This window comes from Acartia tonsa, chromosome 6 (genome assembly GCF_053477335.1).
Source record: "Acartia tonsa isolate MP-2025a chromosome 6, ASM5347733v1, whole genome shotgun sequence".
In the NCBI taxonomy this organism is placed as follows: domain Eukaryota; kingdom Metazoa; phylum Arthropoda; class Copepoda; order Calanoida; family Acartiidae; genus Acartia; species Acartia tonsa.
The window spans coordinates 23,665,262-23,687,369 of NC_137265.1; the positions used below are offsets into that span (position 1 = coordinate 23,665,262).

The following is a 22,108-nucleotide window of genomic DNA, read 5'->3' on the forward strand; positions in this document are numbered from 1 at the left end:
TTGCTTTAAACTAGCAGTGTCAAAACATTTATCTACAAAATGTGTAATATTGTTTATCATACATAGGGATTTACATCAATTTATCGGCCACTGTCTTATCCCTTGAGATCCCTGTTTTAAGACTATATAGAGTCCATTATCGGAAAGCATTAGAATGAAACAAGCTCTTCGGATTATAAATTCTTCAACAAGGAAAGATTTTATCTATTCATGATTGAGCTTATACCTAAAGATCTCACAAACAGCTGTACTGATTGGTTTTGAATTAAGGGCCCATTAAAGATTCCATGCAATTTTAAAAAATTTAATTTATAAACGATGAAAATATAGAATTTACTTTTTGTCAGTCTGTCAGTCCATCGATCCGTAACGTGATATTTTTGGCTCCTTTTTAGAGTAGACTACTCATTTTTTTGTATGAGAAATCCTCTAACCAAAGAGCATCTATACAGTATACAACCAGTTCATCGGTCATTCTACAAAAGACATGTGCATAATCTATTTTTACAAGGGTTTTGCGATTTCATATCATTTTTATTTCCTTTTTTTAATACCAATGAACATAATCAAGTTGTTCGTTTGTCGTTGGCTCGTGCTTGTTCGTGGCTGTATTTACGTATTCATCCATAAATGGATACTCAGAACGTCTATCTATCGTCGCACTTTGATAATTGATTAGTTTTTACTAAAAGAATAACAAAATGTAGAAAATTTGAATTTAAAATTATTTCTAAAAACTTTACAATTTTTCCAATATATCTATACTAAAGCTTTTCAATAAGTTAGTATCTTTTCAAAAACACGGCTTTTTAAATAAAAATTGAAAGCTGAAACAAGGACGTATATATAAGCTTTTATTCTTTTTGGATGGTGGAATTTTCTAGAATGGGGTGCAATTGTCTTTTTGGTGGGTGGAGGTTATAGATAATAATGCACGAAGCGCGCAGAAAATTTGTTTTATATAAAAAATTGGTTGTGTCTGACATAATATCGAGATGCAATTTTCTCTTTCCAATATTTATATCGACTATATGTCTTTAATAATATATGGCCTTGGTTGATATTATATCGGTAATCTAACACATAAACCACATACTTGACATAATAACGACACAACTTGTAGACGTGCCGCATGCATGATAATATCCTTATCTAAGCATTCTCTCATCCTTGTTTTAATCGAGTGCGAAATTTTCTTTTAAAGTAAATATGATTTATGGAGTGTGTAAAACTGGATATAGATTTTCCGTAGCAGAGCTACTATATAACTTGTCACGTAAATCTGTCCGCAATGCCTATCCTTATTCATTTCTGGTTCATTCTAAAAAATCATGAATGTTATTGTATCGGAGACAATTTTCCAAGAATAATAAAATAAATATCAAAACTGGAATTTTCAAAGTTGCTTTTTTTGCTTATTTGTTGATGAAAACTTACCCACCAGACATCGATTTTATAATCCATGGGTAACGAAAAGTCAATCAAGTTAGAAATATAAAATATATATTTAGCTTTGCCTCAACACCTCTAAAGCAGGCTATTCTAACAATCAATTCTACAAAAAATCACGAAACCTTTGGAAGTGAGGTGGAAGTATATCTTGTTTTTTTTGAAGAGGGGTGGGTAAGAAGGGGGTTTTAGGGAAATTTTCCTTTAGAATTGTTTGTCAAAGTAGCTCATATAAAGGGACTTTTGAAGATCGATTTCTTCAAAAACAAATGGCTTCAGGCAAATATTTTGGGATTTTGCAAATGGGGTCTAATACATCCACAAAACATTTCTCTCAATTTATTCATTTCTGTTTATCTTATATTCAGGGAGGGAGGGAACACTTTGCTGTTTATTGCAATACTCCTTAAAGTTTTATAAAATCATTTTCTTATTCGTTGCCTTAACAACTTTTATTGAATTTTGATTGGTTGGTTTGGTGTCCAAAAGTTTCAACTAATAATGGTAATCTACAGAAAAGGTAATTTTGTGTATCAACATTGGGGATGTATATCAGTTCATCGGCCATTGTCTTAACCTTTTAGATTCCTGTCTTCTATTGGACATTATCCTACTTGTTTTCTATCCTTCATTTTATGGGCAATTTAGCACATAATTTACCTCAAATTGTTTATACATATAGTCGTTAGGCTTTCAATAAGGATTGCAGTAGATAATAGTTATTTCGCGCATCGTATTATAAACAGCTTTCTGCGGATATAAAATGTACAATTTTAAGATTAAATCCAGTTTTTTTTAGCCCCGAGGTGCCGAAGGCACGATCTAAAAAAATGGTTTATGATTGTACATTTTTATATTCGTAGAAAGCTGGATATAATACGATGCTAGACATAGTTTTTTCGTCTGGATGAGAACCGGTTCTTGTCCACCGGATTGGAATGAATACGAGAAATGAATTCATATATTTTTTAGATCTTACACTAAATTTCCAAGTTCTTATATGAAAGTGAAACTAGCAGTGGGCTCAAATAACGAAACAACCCGTCCCCTCCTACTGGATTAACGAACTTACTGATATTGACGACAATTTTTCCCCCGTCATAATATCCACATATATTCTACAAGCGGCATCAACCCTAGCCTCTATCTAGGGGCTTTGTCACATGAGGTTTGATCAACCTAATTTTTCGTATTTTAGATTTAAATTGAGAACAAGTGTCAAATTATCGTTAACCGTCATAAATCCTTTAAATAGAAGCCGCCAGTTATAAAAAACCCGTAACTTATTTAACATACTCACTGAACATAATATTTTTACATTTCTGAGCCTCGCTACTTATGGATCTCGTCTTCCTAGTAAGATTTTCAGCTACAGTAACTTTAATGCGAAAATGATAATATTTTATGCAAGTTTATTCAGTTGTAAAATTAAGTAAATATATATAATAATATAAACATAAATAATATCAAAACATAAAGAAAACGTTTTTTTTATATATAAATGCAAAAGTACAAGCTAAATAAATCCATTAAAATTTTGGTGCATTTGTTTTGGTAGAAAATATCTATTTATCAAAACGTTTTTATAGATAATATGGTTATAAAACGAAAAAATAACTTATTTGCTGGCAATTCCCTAAAAGTGTCTTGACGATCACTGAATCCCCCACTTGTACTATAAAATACATTAAAAATAAGAGGAAGGCGGGGGGGGGGGGGTGGGAGTAGGTTAGGTTCAGTGCTCGATAAGCACTTTAAAGGAAAGCACCTATTTGCTCTATAAGCTAAAGGTTAAAATAAATTACAAATACCCATCACCATTTTGAACACAAGAAAATTTCAGGACAAAAACGTGCCCAATACCCAAAGAATAAAATTCTGAGTTTCAATTCTAAAAATAATCCTCTAACTCTATAGCTTTAATGTCGTATGATTTTATACATGTCATGTTTTTGAAAAGAGTAAAATATTTTCGGATTAAAACTCAGATTTAACAATGGTTTAACAATTTAACAACCATTTCATTATGCAACAAAAATTAAAAGCTAGAAAATTGTTTTTTTAATAAAAATGATATTTTATACAACTTTCCAAAAATCTTTTTAATTCAGTAAAAAGTTAATAATCTACACCTAAATTTATAAATATGAAGTAAATTTTTCTAATAAAATTCAAAAATAATTAAATAACACTATATCACAGAAAATTATAAAAACAAACAAACATAAAAACTGGGTCAGAATGGGTAAATACTATATATTTCCAGTATGGATTCGAAACCGATTAATATCCGCTGAAATTGAGCAGGTTCCGAGCCATGATGAAAAATCATGTATCGCATTAACAGCTTGTTGTCTATAATACGAAGCGACAAATAACTATTATTGCATCGTATTATAGACAGTTGCCTGTAATACGATGCTTTTCAGAAAGGCTTCAAACCGGTTTTAATCCAACGGAAATAAAGCGGATTTTGAGTCACACTACAAATACAACTAAATTTTTATATTAAATTGTTTTTAAATAAGAATTTACATATGTATAGGTAACCAAACTAACTTTAAATAAGATTAAATTTTCTAATTAAACTTTTTATAAATAAAATCTTTTAAATTAAATTCAACTAAATTTATAATTTTCATTTCAAGAGATTTTTAATTCTAACCAAAATAATCATTTCTTTGCATTTGTTATTCAAAAAAATTTAATTATAAAATTACATAGAAATACATATAAAAAATTTCCAGTATTTCTTCGAAACCGATTAATATCCCATGGATAAGAACCGGTTCTCAGCCATGCTGAAGAATTATGTATGTTATCGTATTATATCCAGTTTTCTACAAATATTAAAATGTACAGTCATATGATTAAAACCATTTTTTGGGCCCTTGCCTTCGGCATTACGCGGCTATAAAAACTTATATTTTAACATTTTTAAATCCGCGGAAAGCTGTTTATAATACGATGCAATAAATAATTATTCTGATGAACATATATAATTTTGTTGATCAATTTATTGGTAAATCTCGAGTCCAAGGATTAATTTATATTCCCTCAACTCTGAAAATTAAAACATTATTAACATTTGAATTAATCAAAGATCTAAAGGGATAAGACAATGGCCATTAAAATGGTGTACATTCCCAATTATGATACACAAAATTCCCTCTTCTATAGATTACAATTATTGTTTGAAACGTGTGGACACTCAACTTAATGAATCACCCAACCCAAATTCATTAAAAATCTCCAAGGTTGTTAAGATAACTTTGGGTACTGGTTTTAAAAAATTCCCAATGTCACCTCCCCTCCTCCCTTAGGAAACTGGTGAGTTGCAGAGTATAAAATAAATTGTTACAGACCTGATATTTGGATTATTCATAGGGTCCAGCATTGGGTCATCATAATCACCACCACGGGACAGATAACTAAAATATATTGTATAATAGCTACGCTTTAAAATTATTTAATTTGACATAATAGATTGCGAGAGATTCTTGCATACCCTGATAAATGTGTTTCCCGGCTGGCCAATACCAACGATACCCTATCCCACCTTAGAATTAACCCCATCCAATCCCCCTGACCATGGAGGAACGTGTTGATCAATATCTGTGGACTAAAATTACCCTGTCACAATATCCATTAACTAGCGGCTTCGCCCCTAGCCTCTAGGGGCTTTGCCCCAAGAGGTGATAAAAAAAATTAAGGCAAAATTCGTTAAAGGACCAAGGAAATCTTCTACAAAACATAAAGAACCAAGGAAATCTTCAGCAAAAAAAAAAAAAAAATTGTGGGGGATCTTTTTGTTTTTGGGGGGTTAGGGGTGTCCCACCTCCCAAGAAAATAGCTTAAAACCACCACAGGACCAATAGGTATATACCCTAAAGAGTAGAATCCGATCGGTTCAGTGGTTACCGAGATCTTAAGGGACAGACAGACGGACAGACAGACATCGTTCTACTTTGTATTATAGATATAATATGCAAAATGTAGGTATAAATAAATATTACAATAGGTTTAAAGAGTATAAGAACAAATTCAAAGTAAATTACAAAATGCAATATAAAATAAAAAAAAAAAATATCTGGCAAAAAATTTGATTAAGTGGATAAAAAGCTTTTTCTAATACCTAAAAATATGTTTCAATTCAAATAAAAAAGTTTACCTAAGTAGTGCAAATAGTGTAAGTACAGCAATGAATCCAATAATAACCAGCATGGGCCAGCTACCCACACCTCGCCGACCTCGTCCTCCAGAATTCATCACACTGCGCAACCATCTGAAATTGGTCATAATATCAAACTAACAAAAAAGTTTTAAATATTCAAGAAACAAAGAACCTGTTTCTTTGCTTTGCTTTAGTTAGGATAAAACTAAGTAACTTGACTTCAAAATTTCAATAGTATGTTTTGTAAAATCGTAAAGTAATTTACAATTAATTTTTTTTTTGTTTGAGAACTCCGCGGTTGGGATAAAAGTCAGGTAGTAAGATAATTCATCTTCAGAAGCTACATTTGAAATAGTTATACAGAAGTGCATTGTTAGTGGAAACAAATTCTAGAATGGTATATTTTAAACAAAATTGTAAAATTCAAATTCAAATGCGCTTATTAAGTCAAACTGTATAATGAAATGGTCATGAATAAAAAACAGTTTCGACGCAAATAAGCGCATTTGAATAATCGGTTACACACAAACTTGCGGAAAATACGTGAAAAAATGACCCCCTTTTAAAATTGTGTACCTGTACAAAAGATCTGTAGGAGCTCTCCTCTTATATTTGTTGGCATCTATTAAAATCAAATTATTATATGAAAAATTAAGAAATCACAAATCGATCGTACAGCAAAGATTTTTAAAAATTAGGACGATTGTAACAATAGGACAAAACAAGAATATCAAGGGATATGACAATGTATGATAAATTGATATTATAAATTCCCAATAATGATAAATACAACTACCCCTTCTTTATATTAAAATCATTGGTTAAAAGTTGAGACAATAGCTGCATCTTTTACCATTGTCCAACTGTTGTTGTATTGGCTGCTCATAGTCCATATTCGTGTCCAGGTTGTCATCAGTAGGTGGGGGAGGGGAGGCTTATGGAGGGGGCTCTGGAGGGGGGCGTTGAAGAGGAGGGAGGCTGGTGAAACTGGGGTGTGATGATAGGAAGGCAGCTACGAGGGTGGGATTTTGCCAGAGGTCAATGGGATTTAGGTTGGTGGGGTTATTAGGGCAGGAAAAGAGGTGTTGGACTGTTTCAGGGGTAGGATTGTTGGGGCAGGATGGGCAGTTGGGTGAAAGAGAAGCGTTGATGGAATGCAGGTAACTTTGGAGCTTAGGACAATAATTGGATCTTAATTGGGAGAGGATGGTTCTGTAGTGCCTAGGAAGTTGGATCTCAGAGGGGTTGATGTTGGGAGGGGCATGATTAAGGACAGGATTAGGGGGGTAGGAGTTGATGGCTTGGGTAACTGCAGAGGTGTGGAGTCGGGAGATGGTGGATTTGTAATTTGCAGGGAGGAGAGTGTTGTCAGGGGTGAGAAAAGGTTGGAGATTCGGGAGGAACATGGATTGGAGGGTGGATTTCTTGGATCTAGGACCAGGAGGGGTTGTGACATTGGGGAAGGATGGGTGGGAAGGACGGAGGGAGGAGGCCAGGTACTGGGAGCATAAAAGGGAGAGGTGGTTCCGTACTGGTAGGATTTTAGTTTCTTGGTGGAGGTGGCTAATGGGGGATTTTTTGGTGGAACCAGTACAGATGCGGAGGGCTTGGTTTTGGAGGACTTGGAGTTTGTCAATGTTGTTTTTGGAGGTGTTAGGAAACCAGACAGGACAGGCATAGGTGGTGATGGGGCGGAGGAGGGTGTTGTAAGTGGTGAGGAGGGTCTCCTTCTGGTGGCCCCATTTGGTGCCAGCCAGACATTTAAGGATTCTGAGGCGGGAGGAAATTTTAGAGGAAATGGTGGAGACATGGGAACTGAAATTGAAAAAGGTGTCAAAGGTAACTCCAAGGATCTTAGGGGTTTTCTCAAGGGGGAGGATGGAGCCGTTAATTTGGACTTGAGGATGGAGGTTGGATTGGTGCTTACGGTCAGGAGTGAAAAGGGTGACAGTGGATTTGTTGGGGGCGATGGAGAGGCCATTGGTGGAGGCCCAGTCAGCGATTGAGGAGAGGTGGGAGTTGATGGATTCAACTGACTGGGGTATGTCAGGAGAGGAGTGGAAGGAGTTGAGGTCGTCGGCATAGGAGGAGGTGGTGGCAGGGGGGATGTGGGGGGCATCTGCTATGTAGAAGTTGAAAAGGACGGGGGAAATAACAGAGCCTTGGGGGACACCAGTGTGGACAATTCTGGGGGAGGAGTTGGTATTTTGGTAGGAGCAGAAGGCCATTCTGCCACGCAGGTAGCAGGACAGCCATCTGATGATGTTTGGATGGAGGTTTGAAGAGGAGATTTTTTGGAGAAGGAGATGGATTGGGATGCAGTCGAAGGCTTTGGAAAGGTCAATGGAGGCTACGGTTGTGCGGCTGGGGGGGAGGTTTTGGTTGAAACCGTTAGCAATGGAGGTGGAAAGATTAAGGAGTGAGGATGTGGTGGAGTGGAGGGGTTTGAAGCCATGTTGAGAGGGGTGGGTGGAGAGGGATTGTTTAAGGTATGGGAGAAGGAGGCGTTCAAGGACTTTAGCTGCAGGACAGAGGAGGGAGATTGGGCGGTAGGAGGTGGAAAGGTCAGGGGGTTTACCAGGTTTGAGGAGGGCAATAATTTTGGAGAGCTTCCAAATGGCAGGGATATTAGCAGCGGAAATGGAGAGGTTGAAGAGTTTGGTAAGGTAGGAGATGCCATTTGGACCAAGGTGTTTGAGGTGGAGGATGTTGAGGTGATCAGGGCCAAGTGCAGATGAATTTGAGGAATTTTTAATAGCTTCAAGGACAAGGGCAGGTGTGAAAGGTTGGAAATCTCTGTTGAGGCGGTGGCGGTGTCTAATTTTGCGGATAATTTTTCTGGAGAAAGGGTTGGAGGTGTGGCGGGAGACAGAGGTGAATTGTTTGGTGAAGGATTCAGCAATGTGGGCGTGGGAGGTGTGAACTTTGTTGTTGAAGGAAATGGGTTGGTTGGAAGGAGGGGAATTGTTTTTGCCAGAAAGGGATTTGAGGAGGGACCAGAATTTGGAAGGGTTGGTTCTATGGTCGGATTTGGAAAGGGTTTCTTGCCATTTTTTGTTGGAGTGTTGGTTTACTATTGAGGAAATTTGTTCATTGAGGATTTGGATTTGAGGATCATGGGGGTTAATTTCTCTTAAGGAGTCTCTTTGCTGGATAAGGGGCTTAGCAGACTGGGGGAGGGAGGGATTGGAGTTTTTGATGAAGCCAGCAGGGACTGTGTGTTTGGAGGCAGTTTGGAGGATTTGGCGGAAGGTGGCTTCACCTTGGGAGCAGGAGGAGGGTTCAGGAAGATATTCAAAGAGGGTTTCAGTTTCAAGGGTGAAGGTGTCCCAATCTGCTTTACGGAAGTTGTGGAAAGTTTTGACAGGGCGGGGGTTTCTGTTGATTTCAGGAAGGGAGAGGAGGATGGGGAGATGATCAGAACGGAGGGTGGTGAGGGTGTGCCAGGAAAAGTCAAGGGCAAGGTGGGCAGAGCAAAGGGAAAGGTCGGGGGAGGTGGGTTGGCCGTTGGGGGGGAGGCGGGTGGGGGAGTCCTCGTTGAGGAGGCAGAGGCTGCTCTCATTGAGAGCTTCCAGCAGAGCCTCCCCACGATTCATGGCAGATTGGTCAAGGGTGATGGAGTTCCAGGCAGGGTTGTGGGCATTGAAATCACCGACTAGGATAAGGTCATTTGGGTTGTCAAAGAGGAGGTTAAAGTCAGGGGTGTATTGGGGGGGACAGGAAGAATGTGGAGGAAGGTAAAGGTTGATGATTTGTGTAGGAGAGCCATTGCGGGAAATTTGGATACCATCGATCTCAAGGGGGCCATTGGAAAGGTGATTGAGGTCAAGGTGGGTGAAGGGGATGTCATCGGCAATAAGGAAGGCTATTCCTCCACCAGGTCGGTCTTGACGATCCTTCCTGAGAAAGTTATAGCCAGGGAGGGGTTTGGGATTGGATTTGCTGGAGAGTTTGGTTTCTTGGAGGCAGGTGATGGGGATGTTATGGGTAGAAATAAGGTTGTGGAGTTCATCTTGGGTGGTAAGGAGGCCATTACAATTGAATTGAAGGACAAAAGGTTTACCAGGAGGTTTTCGGGGGGCAGGGGTGGGTGGAGGAGGGGGCGGGGGTGAAGGAGGAGCTGCAGGGGAAGGAGGGGTAGACGGGGAGCTAGGTGATGGGAGGGGTGTAGGGGGAGATAAGTTAGGAGAGGGAGGGGGTGAGGTTGGGGGGGAGCAGGAAGGGCAGAACCAGAAAGGGGAGTAGTGGGTGGCAGATGGGAGGAGGGAGCATTTAGGGTGGATCCATTGGAGGCAGGAGTTACATTGGAAGGAGCCAGTGGATTTTGTAACACCTAAGGAACAGACTGTACATGGGAATTTAGGACCGCGGGGTTTGGATGGGGGTGTTGGTGGTTGGGGGGAGATAGGTGAAAAGGGAGTTGTTGAGGCAGAAATGCAGGGTGGGCAGGACCAGTTGGAATTGTAATCGGATTTGGATGGAAGGAGGGAACATTTAGGATGAACCCAAAGTTGGCAGGAGTTGCAGAGGAAGGCACCAGTGGAGCGGGTAATATTGCGGGAGCAGGTAGAACAGGGGTATTTGGGGCCAGGATTCGGGTGGATGTCGCCAGAGAGGATGAGGGGAGGAGGGGGAGGGATGTTGGATGTGGTTATGGAGGGTTGGAGTTGAAAGGCCTCCAAGGCCTCCAGAGCTGACAGGGGCTGACTTAAAAGCCTATTAGGCCAGCCCCTTGGTGGAAACCCGGACAGGGTGAATGGTCAAGCAGGTGTGTTTGATGCAGGTTTGCCCGGGGACTTCTTCTCCATCTCCCCGGATAGGACCACTCCGGAAAAGCTTGCATCCTCGGTCCAACTGGATTCAATATAAATTGCAATTATATAATTACAGATTATATCCGGGTTTCACTAAGACGTAAAGACATCTATCTAAAACAAAAAGATCAGTAAGAACATTGTAAAGACGTCACAAAATAATGAAATTAATAATTTATAAAATAATTGATTCCTGAATCAGGGTCGCCAGTTATCAGGGGCGAGGTTGCCAGATCTGGAAATTCTGTACCAGCTCGTCTGAAAATAAGTGTACATTAATAACAAAGCTAAAACAAATTAAAAATAACAGTAAACAGCTATACAATAAAAAAGTATTTTAGTACTGATCAAAGGTACTGTTTAAAAAAGTCAGTAGGTAATACTTATTTTTTTTGTAATTTCGTAATATTGGTCATACTGGAATGGATATTCCAAATATTCTGGTAATGTGTGATCACAGGGTAAAACTTGAATCGAAATTTCTATCTCCCCTTCGTGGACGAAGACGGTAGAAATAACAAATTTTGCCATGTAATCATAATAAATAACAAAACCTTCCTGTAGGTAAAACATTGCAAAAAGGCGATACATAATTTTGACGTATTCGCATATTTATGCTTTAGAGTATAAAAAATACGATAATCTTTATCTAATTAAATTCTTTATTTACCTTGAAGTAGGAGTATCAAACTCGAGAACAGTTTCTCCTCCCTTCCAGTTGCCAGATGGTCCAGGCTTGCCACTTGTAGAAGAGCTACTACCTGACCTCTGGTCACCTTTCTTTGCTGGAAAAGAAATTATTTTAACATGGAGCACTTGAATAATTAACATTAACATTATTGGTTGTTTGTATTGAATAATTCTTCATGTTGTCATTGTAAAATAATCAAAGATTTTCTTTTAAAACATTACATCTCGGAATAGTAAGAACCCAATCACCATGGATTTCTTAAATTTTCTTGTTTGTGTAAAATGTTAAGGTTTCCTATACTAACAAAGAAAACTATGCTAATATCAAAGCGAGGGTAATAAATCTCAGCCTCAATGATTATAAAAATATATTAATTTAAAATAAGAGAAAAAATAATTTGCAATATCAGGGCTCACCGGCCGCAGAAGTAAAAAACAGCTTAATTTTTGGACAATCCGCAACCAAAGTCGCCAACGATTAACAAACACAATACTTTAGGACAACTATATAGCAGCCAAAGACGACTTCAGCCACCTTCTAGTCCAAAATCTTCAGCCGCAGCCTAGCTGCTAGGAAAATTGGCGGCCAATAAGGAAATATTCTAAAATTTAGAATATTTAAAAGTGATAGGTATTCTTTTTAACTATGGATAATGTAAAAATTTTAGCCAATTTTGGAATTTCGAATCCGAAATCCGTTTTTTAGTAGCGGATTCGAATTCTTAATTGGTAGGCTAAAATTAGCGTCTTGAGTTTTTTCTTTCAACTCCGCCTTTTTGAAGGCAAAGATTATCATCATTATATATAATATCTTTTAAAATCTGGTTCGATTCTCGGAAGTGAATTATAGAGAACACCAAGAACATTAATTTTTAGGACATATGTAGCAGTTAAATTTTTTAATTTAAAAAAAAGCCTTTTAAAATATTCCAAGAATCCGGAATCCGAATCCGGAATCCGCTAAAAGTAAAAATCCGGAATCCGCCTTTTTTTTGACGGATTCTTGTAAGAATCCGAATCCGGTCAAAAAATTTGACGGATTGCCATCCCTAGTTAAAATCACTTGAACTAAATGTATGTTTAAGAACTTGGAAGTTAGTTGATGAAAGAAAAAGTACGAAAAGCATTTTCCCTTACTGGGACTAGGATAAGTTTTAGGATAAACAAATGTTAGTGCTTTCCCTCAAACTCGAAGTAAAGCACTAAAACGCACCCCTCCTCAATATTGAAAGAAAGAAAAAATAGAAGTGGGGGTAACTGCGGTGCATTTACACTGCTTGGCTACCAAATATAACCTAACCTAAAATATAAACCAAAAAAGAAAAGCTGTCCACACTCCACAACCCTTATTGTTAAAATAGGGTTTCTGTGTTTAACAAGGCACTTTAAGGGAATACCCTAATATAAAATGATATTATGTACCTGCTTAAAGTGGGGTTGACAAAATAGATGTCTAAAATTTATAACTTAAGTTCTCTAATTTAGATATTTAATCTAATTGAAATATAAAATGCATTTTTATTTTATTCAAGTTTAGTCAAGAAAATCCCTATGGAAAGATGGTTTGATGCCTTTTTTGCCGGTTTATTCACTATTTTTGTTTTCTTTGAATATATTAAAGTTATAACTTTGGACCTTTTCTCATATCAAAAGAAATAAAAATAAAGTGTTTTGAGTTTGAATAAGGATAAAGATCGACATATTACATATTACTTGGATGCTTCATATATTATAATTAATGCTTGAAGCTGGTTGATATAACGATAACCCCCATTCACCCCCCTTCTCCTAAATGAACGAACTGAACAATAATGAGGTCCATAATCATATTAGCAAACTAAAATAGCGTCAAGTTTTGCACTATCATAAATACTATCATATATTCATTAATCTAATTAAATTTAATTTCTCGTATTTATTCGAATCCGGTGGATAGGAACCGGTTCTCATCAATACGAAAAAACTATGTCTAGCACCGTATTATAACCAGTTTTCTACGAATAAAAAAATGTACAATCATTAGATTAAAACCAGTTTTTTTAGCCCGTGCCTTCGGCATCTCAGGGTTAAAAAACTGGTTTTAATCTTATAATTGTACATTTTATATCCGCGGAAAGCCGTTTATAATACGATACGAGAAATAACTATTAATTTATTCCTATCCCCCTCCCTGTAGTTATGTGGTAGTTAATGAATGCACTGCACAATAACAAAATATCAACATTGGGGCGCAACTAAATTGATGAATATAAAGAAAAATATCCTTTTATAAAAGAAACAGGATGTCTGTCTGTATCTTTAGATCTCGCTAACTGCAAGTCCGATAAGGGATGGTACCTCAACTCTACAATAAAATCGCTCCAGAAAAAAATATCCAACTGATTTTATTACTTTTTCTTTTTAAAACTTAAATCAAACTAGGTATTATATTGATACTGAAAAACAGAAAAAACTTACAGAATTTTTTTTTAGGAAAAGCTTTTAACTTCAGTTTTTCGTCCCCTATAAAAATCTGTTTACGAGCTTCTAAGCCATCGTAATTACGCCACTAAAAGCACTTGATAAAGTTAGCAACAAATATTCTTTATCTTTCTAACAAGAACAATTTCCACCTCTTCAAAGTATGAAAAAACTTTTTATAATGTGGACTTACTGTAAGAATACTAAAGATAAAACTTCATTTTCAGGAAGGAGGCATATATTATCTGAAGATAAATTATTTTACCTAAAACTATCAAGTGTAATAACTTTTGAGACAAAGTCTAATGATTTAGAAAGTCTTTATTGTAATGCGCAGCTTAGACTCTACAGTCTTTGCGCAGTTTTTTTGCGATTCCCCTCTAAGTGGAGAACACAAACACAAGAAATAAATTAAAAATACGGTAGAAATAGTTTTTTGTTTGTTTATTTTTACTTTACCCCCTCCCCGGCCTCCCTTTTCAGATTTTTTGCATAAATTGAGGGGAGGGGGGTTGCTTTTAAGGAGCCATGATATACAAATTTAAAGTTTTGAAATGTATTTTGTATGATGAAGTGGAGAAAATAAAGTGGTTTAGTTTGATTGAAATTGCGACAACCATACTTTATTCTGAATGTGAAACTCTACTTTTGTGGCGAATGGATAAAGGCAAATTAGTTTTTTATTCAGATAAACTATTCCTTCCTGTAGATCTTCACTAGATTTAATAAATCTTATTTTTCCTGGAAGAATAACTTATTTGGAACGCTTTTATCCAACAATTTGGCTATAAAATGTAAAAAATGCTTTTAATAAGGAATAGTTATTTATCGCATCGTATTATAGACAGCTAAAATTAAATATCAAAACCAGTTTTGTTAGCCCCGGGGGACGAAATTTCATTCTCAATTGTTTCAAAAGAAAAAACTCTTTTTTGTAGGTAAGGTTTATCAGTACTGGTTTAAAAAGGAAATCAAATTTCTATGGGGAAAACACATTTGCCGGTGTTAGCAAAGATATTTTTTGTAATTTCAATCTTAGCTATTTATTAATGTTGTCATCCTTGTTAAAAAATTACGTGTTATACTCATTATAAAAATAAATGATCTCTAATCAAATATCTAAAAAAAATCTATTACAAAATAATAGATTTATTAAGAAATCAAAAACTAAAAAGGATGACAACATCTATAAAAGAGAAGTTCTGAAATGGTAGGACAAACGAACATTTACACTTTTAAAGTGTCAGAACTAAATAAGCAGAATATTAATGCACAAGTTTAAACAAAATTGTAAGTAAATTTGTTGCCAAACTTCTTAAATATTCAATAATTGTTGTCAGAAAAGTAGAAATCAGCATATTTTCAATGGACTTTCTGGTAACGATTATAGAGTTGCTTTTATGCTTTTGACGTGTAGTAATAGCAAGAACAAACAGCTAAATATTCTTATAAAGTGTATTAATTCAATACAAGGTTAACATACAATAATAACATTAATATTAAGACAACTGTTCACTTTTATGTTCGTGTCGTGTTGCAGAGCAATGTCTTGCTCCGAAACCGTTGACACAAGAACTAAAAGCTAATATACAAAATACATACATTGCTCTCAAGTCAGGAAGAAAGGGACTATACATCACATTTCTCCCTGGCTTTAACAGGAACATGGATTTCAAAACTGTAATATTTCAGATTGAATATAACAATATGTTTATTACATGTTAATTATCATATATATTATAAGTAGCATTGAATGCTTATTAAATAGATAATAATTGATCTGGTATGACACCTGCCATAATTTTTTTTTTTTTTTTTTATTTTATTTCCAGATCTTTAAACATTTCATATACATTTTTTTTTCTTTTTGTTTTGGTTCCTTAGAACTCTTTTATGTTTTTTATATGTTCCTTTTTTTTTTATGTGTTTTTTTTTTCTCTTTTTTTTATTTTTTTTAAAAAAAACATTGATTAACATATAATCATTGAAAAATGCATTGATTAACATATAATGCATTGATTAACACATAAACATTGGAAATGCATTGATTAACATAGTTATTATAAATGCATGATAAATAAAAACACTGATTAACATATAACCATCAGAATGCATTGATTTAAAAACATGTCATTAGAGATGCATTGTTATAAAAGCATTAATATTAAACCTTTCGAGACTACTACTGCCTCAACAAATACTTAAACATTAATACATAAAAATAAAATAAAATATGAATTAATACACATTAAAACTATAATTATTCTTGATCATAATATTCATTCTTTTGCCAGATTTTTCTTGATAATAGTAGTATCATTCATATCCATCAATCCATCATTATCCATCAATCCATCAACATCTCACAAATGATATAACCATACCAACCATAGTAGTATCATTCATATCCATCATATCCAACTGTGATTTTCTCAAACAACACAACAGCCATTCACCTCCACCACAAGAAGCCTCCAATCTCTTCAAAAAATTGGGATCAAATCCTTTCTAGCATCGACTCTAACTACTTCCCAAAATTCACCCTTTCCTGATTCAAAATACGTTGCTGATCCTGCAGGTTAGCCAACCGAGCATCTAACTCAACCATTCTAGTAACCAAACCTGCCAAATGTTTGAGGTCTCAGATCAAAAATCAGAACTGCTGTTCACATTTATCATCCAGGAGATTATATCTATTGCATAGTCAGGCATGACTTAAGCCTAATAATGACAACCACAATAACTGCTATTAACATCTCTGTTAGATTCCAAAAATCGACATGTCATTCAAAATACAGAAACTGCCAATGATTTTCGTTATAACAATGATGCTACTGTCGACACTCCAACCAATGATAACGTTGAAAACAATGAACAGAAACAACAAACACAGAGAAAACTGCAGCCGAACAAAAGCAACCAAAACCTTCGCCATAGATTGATTCGAAATCTGATCCATTTTGTTTTTCAATACTAACTATCGACAAACACACCAGCTATTTACAAGTAAGATTACCAACCTGGCAGTCAAATCTACAACAGCCACATCAACTTTAAGCCCCGCCTTCTTTAGAACAGCTAAAATTTCACTAACCAGCATTATACTTTGACTGCCCACTGTATTAACAACTTACAAATATCCGTTTTATCAGTCATATATATATTCAAGATACAATGCATGCTATTTTAAAATTCTGCACAACTTCACAATAGCTTCTAGCCCATGGTGTATATCTCTGTATATCATTATCTATCAACTAAATACTTCTCATTTTGACAACTGTAAATACATCTCTTTGTAGCTACCTGACTCACTGTGCATTTATTTGCATCATCCTGACACACTGTGCATTTATTTGCATCATCCTGACACACTGTGCACATCTGTTCAAAATAAATATCAACATAATTCGTTTAACTCTTTGTATCTACCTGACTCACTGTGCATTTATTTACGTTAATCTGGCACACTGTGCACATCTGTTCAAAATGTTACAATATCAACATATTTCATTTAACTCAATGTTATTTCATTATCCTTGACATACGAATCCTCAATTTTCAAATTAAGCTTCAAAACTACTCTCCGACGTCTTATTATCCACAACTGTTGCTTAAATGCTTAAATTTAACACCTCCAAGTCTTCAAAACTTTTCAACAGTTATTATAAATCTAGCAATCTATAAATCTAAATTACTTTTCTTCTCCTTGGCAGCAGTTGAATTGTTGATTGGAGTACTTATAACAGGTTGAGAAAGGGTTGCAACAACAGTATCAACAGATTGACTTGCTTCAGTAGGATTATGATTATCACTATCACCAGTACCAACAGATTGACTTGCTTCAGTAGGATTATGATCATCACTATCACCAGTACTATCATTAGTTGCATATGATTTGCCACTACTGGTTGATTTAAGACTCTTCTTGCCAAGATCAGTAATAGTCTTCCCATATATAGAGATATTATATTCAAGCTCAAAGATAGCTTCATCAATCATTGTTTGCAAGATATCATATTCAAGCTCAAAGATAGCTTCATCAATCATTGTTTGCAAGTATTTAATCTGTAACATCATGAGGAAACATATTTTGTTGCACAATAGACAGAATATTAGTAAATCCATAAACAGCAGCTCCATACATTCCAAATATGTTGTCAATCCAGCACAGGCTTCCTTTGGAGTTTTGTGCAAGCACTCAGTTGTTAGCTTCAGGTACTTTTCATGATCACTAAATCTCCTTATAGTTGCCAGAGAATACAGGAACCTTGAACTTGATATCTACCTTCCTGGTGATACTCCAAGCTTCTTGACCGCATTATTGAGAACAGTTTTAGCATCCTGTTTAGCTTCCTGTTTAGCTTCCTGTTTAGCATTCTGAACTTCAACAGACTTCACATCTAATCTATAAACAGATTCTCCAGCAGCAATAGGATGTTTCACAATATTACTGACCCAATCACTAAACAATCCTGTTTAGCTTCCTGTTTAGCTTCCTGTTTAGCATTCTGAACTTCAACAGACTTCACATCTAATCTATAAACAGATTCTCCAGCAGCAATTCAACATATAATCGGTCAGAGCAAAGTGTATCATGTGCCTCCACTCTCTCTCCACCAACATTTAATTCAACATATAATCGGTCAGATCAAAGTGTATCATGTACCAGCCTCCACTCTCAAATAATATCAATGTCAACACAAAACAATGGCCAAATTCAAAACTAAATTTCAGTCACCACCAACTACTTCTCTTGCGGCCGATCTAAAACAAAATACAATCATTTTAGATGCCAAAACTTATTTAATACATATTTTATTTTCACTCAACAAAATAAAATAATTTCTTTAACATGTATTAGTATATATAACATTAATCAAATGTATATCAATATTGAACATCATTAAAATCTTAACAAACTAAAACTCACCAACAGGTAATACTGTATCTCAACCACCACAACTACTCCTCTTTTCGACCAATCTAAAACATAATACAATTATTTTAGATGCCATACTTAAATGTTATCACTTAACAAATAAAATTTCAACATGTCTTCTTAAAAATGTATTAAGAAATATAATATTAATCAAATGTTTGTCAATAATCGAGCAACATAAAAATAATTCTTAATACAATATATTAGTCTAATACAGTAAAAAATTTACCTAATTATTCAATGAAATATCTGAATAATAACTTATATCATCCACAACTATTTTTATGTATTAGAATCTTGAAAGTTGAAGCACAACTAACTATTTTTCTCTATACCTGAGAGCACTTTCTTGCGCAGCTCAACTTTTGCGCATACAACGCCCAACTCCTGCTCATCATTGCTGCTACCTCTCTGCACCACCCCACCTTGCGCATACCAACTTCGAGAGACAGTGCAAACTTTTCTTGCCAAATTATTGCCCACCCCCCTTCTCCATGAAGAGAGACAGCTCCACTCAAATATCTAATGCATTATAACAATTTTGCTTCATGAAATTCTAAGCTTCATAAATAATTTTGCTGAATCAACATCACTAAATCGCAATATATACTATTCTATATCGAGTGTCCTTAATAAAATTTAAGCTTAAACAAAAACTTAACACATCCATTATAATTCCAAGTTTTAGTAGATTTCAATCCACCCCTCAATATTTTCCATTTTATTCTGATCCACCAAAACTTTCGCAATACGTTCATTATATTCCAAGTTTTTAAATAGATTGAAATCCGCCCACATCTATTCACGTTAATTTGATTCATCCAAAATTGAGCAACACATAATGTTTCAATTTCAAGTTTGAGTGCAATTTGATTCACCACCCTGTGTTATTTATATAATTCTTCTCCTATAATTAGGTTTGGTCCGCCCATCCATACGACCATTTTGATTCACCACCCTGTGTTATTGATATATTTGTTTTTTTTCTATAATTAGATTCGGTCCGCCCATCCATACTTTACATCTATCTACTTTTTGTATTTCGAACTTTTCATGGTGATTTCTGCAGCAGGTAGGTACAATTTAAAAAACGTAGCAACACTATAATCATTTCTATGACGTCCGTACTTCCATTTGTAAACATGTTGATTTGACCACAAATTTCTATATGATCTAATTATTTGATTGTATACTAATTCCGGGAACAACAAAATTCAACATTATAATCGAAGCAGTTAAAATATCTAATTATCCAATAATTTTATATGATCTAATTATCCGATTGATTCGATGTATATTGATTCCTGGGACAATAAAGCACAATACTTTATGATTGCGATGTCAATAATTTCATATGATCTAATTATCCGATTGATTTGATGTATATTGATTCCTGGGACAACAAAGTACAATACTTTATGATTACAGTGTCAAGCATCCAATCACCCTTCAGACAACCAACACTCTGAGATGCACAACCTTTTTCAAGAAAACATTTCCCCACTCTAACTTTAACGTCACACATCTCACATAGTAGCAGTAGGAACCATTTTTAACTTTGTTAGTTATGACTCAGTGTCAGACCAAGATTCAAACCTATCACCTACCCAACAACAAGTAGATGTGCTACGTGTTAAGCGGTTTATAAGCGAAGCCACTCTATAAGCAAGTTCATAAAATGTAAGTAAAACATCAATCTGTTTCAATCAGTTCTTTTTTAACACATTTACTTACAATTTTACATCGACTCTTATGCACTTATTTTTTCAGTTTTGACACTATACAAGTGTTGATGTTCGTTTGTCCTACCATTCAATGCTTCGCTTTTGTTAATGTTGTCTTCCTTGTTTTTACAAAGATTATTCAGTTCTGACACTATGCAAGTGTTGATGTTCGTTTGTCCTACCATTCAATACTTCGCTTTTATTAATGTTGTCTTCCTTGTTTATTACAAACAAATTTGCTTACAATTTTTGCATTGAATCTTATATGTATATTCTGATTATTTAATTTTGACACTATACAAGTGTTGATGTCCGTTTGTCCTGCCATTCCATTGCTTCGTTTTTACGGATGCTGTCATCTTTGTTTTTATACATCATATCCTCATTACAATCATATATCATATAAATCATATATCAACATTTACTATACGAGTGTTAATGCTCCATTTTTATGAATATTAATATCCTTGGTTTATACATCATATTCGAAAACGTTTCAATAGAAGTCATATATAGGTCAAACTAAACTTGCAACATTTAACCACCAAGTCTAAACAACACATTTAGTATTAATCTATATTGCATCACCCATCATTGGATATAGATATACACAATAGACATCTCTTCCCTACACAATCCTATATATACTAGATCTATTGTCAAAACTTGCACAAAGTTTTATTTTCAACAAACATCCATAAATAATATATCCATTGTACACACATCAACAAGTGTTCTCTTCTCTCCATACAAATATTTCCAATAACATTCATTTCCTACTATACAAATATTTCCGATTTATTTTCAACAAACATCCATAAATAATATATCCATTGTACACACATCAACAAGTTTTCTCTTCTCTCCATACAAATATTTCCAATAATCATTCATTTCCTACTATACAAATATTTCCGATAATTCATTCATATATATATAATATGTCCATTATACATTTCAATTTTGCACACATATCATAATTAATCCACATATAATATGTCCATTGTACAATCCAATTCCACACACATATCTCTCTCTCACTCTCTCTCTCTCTTTCTCTCTCTCTCTCTCTCTCTCTCTCTCTATCTCACATCATAATCAAATACTGAATAACAATTTTTGCTTCATTAAAAATTTTTTGCTGAGTTATGCATTCCAATCTTAACTCGCCATTTAATTGTTTAAAATAAATCTAGTTAAATCCACAAAAATTCCGCCCATTAATCAAATATCAAATATCACATTCTACTGATCATAATGACAAGTATGTATCAATCCAAATCAACGTAAATTCAAAAACAAAACAAACAAAATTTCTGTTCTATCTGTAATAGAAATTTCGTACTATGAATAATATATCACAGATCAAAGATCACATATCTATCTTCACGCAAGTACAATCGTTATTATTCATAGCACATTTTAACCATATTCAAAATATTTTGTTTCCATTCATATAAGCTTAAGAGTAGCTTTACTCTTATTTATACATAAACCGCAATATAATTGTTTTAAATTAAATACTTAGAACCATAATAACTGACTCAACTTTTAAAACAATTTACAGCCTTTCATCAAAATTCTAATACTTTTTAAAGTATCTAATTTCAAATTTTTATCCAATTTTCATAAAATCACGATATTAACATTTAATAAAATCAATTTTCTTCCATTAACAATTTTACAAAATTGTATTCCTATTTTCGTTGAAATTAATCCATCTTCCATTTTTTTATTCTTATCTCTGTTAGACACCACAATAGTCTGAAACAAAAATAAATATATCCAAATATCCAATTCCAGTGTAACAAAACACAAAAAAAAAATAAATGCATATATTTTGATTTTCATAATA

At 34.7% G+C, this 22,108-nt stretch overlaps 2 protein-coding genes across 13 annotated transcripts in view; both read right to left on the minus strand.

The window, feature by feature from the left end:
- Positions 1–2,844: 2,844 nt before the first annotated feature.
- Positions 2,845–22,108, minus strand: part of LOC145322177 (zinc finger protein-like 1 homolog) — a 30,899-nt gene continuing 11,635 nt past the window's right edge. The window contains exons 7-15 of one of the 9 annotated variants that reach the window (XR_013880529.1): positions 11,108–11,222; positions 10,631–10,695; positions 6,200–6,245; positions 5,621–5,734; positions 4,815–4,880; positions 4,416–4,512; positions 3,892–4,289; positions 3,218–3,742; positions 2,847–3,095 (exon numbers count right to left, since the gene is read on the minus strand). Coding sequence is in view for 1 of the 9 variants with exons in the window: in XM_080164011.1 (XP_080020137.1) it covers positions 4,497–4,512; positions 4,815–4,880; positions 5,621–5,734; positions 6,200–6,245; positions 10,631–10,695; positions 11,108–11,222 (422 nt within the window). In the remaining 8 variants the exon portion in view is untranslated. Of the gene's footprint in view, positions 3,096–3,174; positions 4,513–4,814; positions 4,881–5,620; positions 5,735–6,199; positions 6,246–10,630; positions 10,696–11,107; positions 11,223–22,108 lie in introns of those variants that run through there. The other 8 variants (XR_013880528.1, XR_013880525.1, XR_013880527.1 and 5 more) reach the window with 8 other exon arrangements.
- LOC145322165 (uncharacterized) lies at positions 15,029–19,689 on the minus strand. Of its 4 annotated transcripts, none has more exons than XM_080163994.1 (3): positions 18,865–19,689; positions 18,521–18,573; positions 15,029–18,354 (listed from the first exon to the last, which is right to left on the minus strand). In XM_080163994.1, exon 3 carries the CDS (start codon positions 17,728–17,730, stop codon positions 17,269–17,271), a length of 462 nt encoding a protein of 153 aa, XP_080020120.1. In that variant the 5' UTR covers positions 17,731–18,354; positions 18,521–18,573; positions 18,865–19,689; the 3' UTR covers positions 15,029–17,268. The 4 variants fall into 4 exon arrangements, with proteins under 4 accessions (XP_080020120.1, XP_080020117.1, XP_080020118.1 ...); XM_080163991.1 differs by having other exon boundaries at positions 18,759–19,689; XM_080163992.1 differs by having other exon boundaries at positions 15,029–18,573.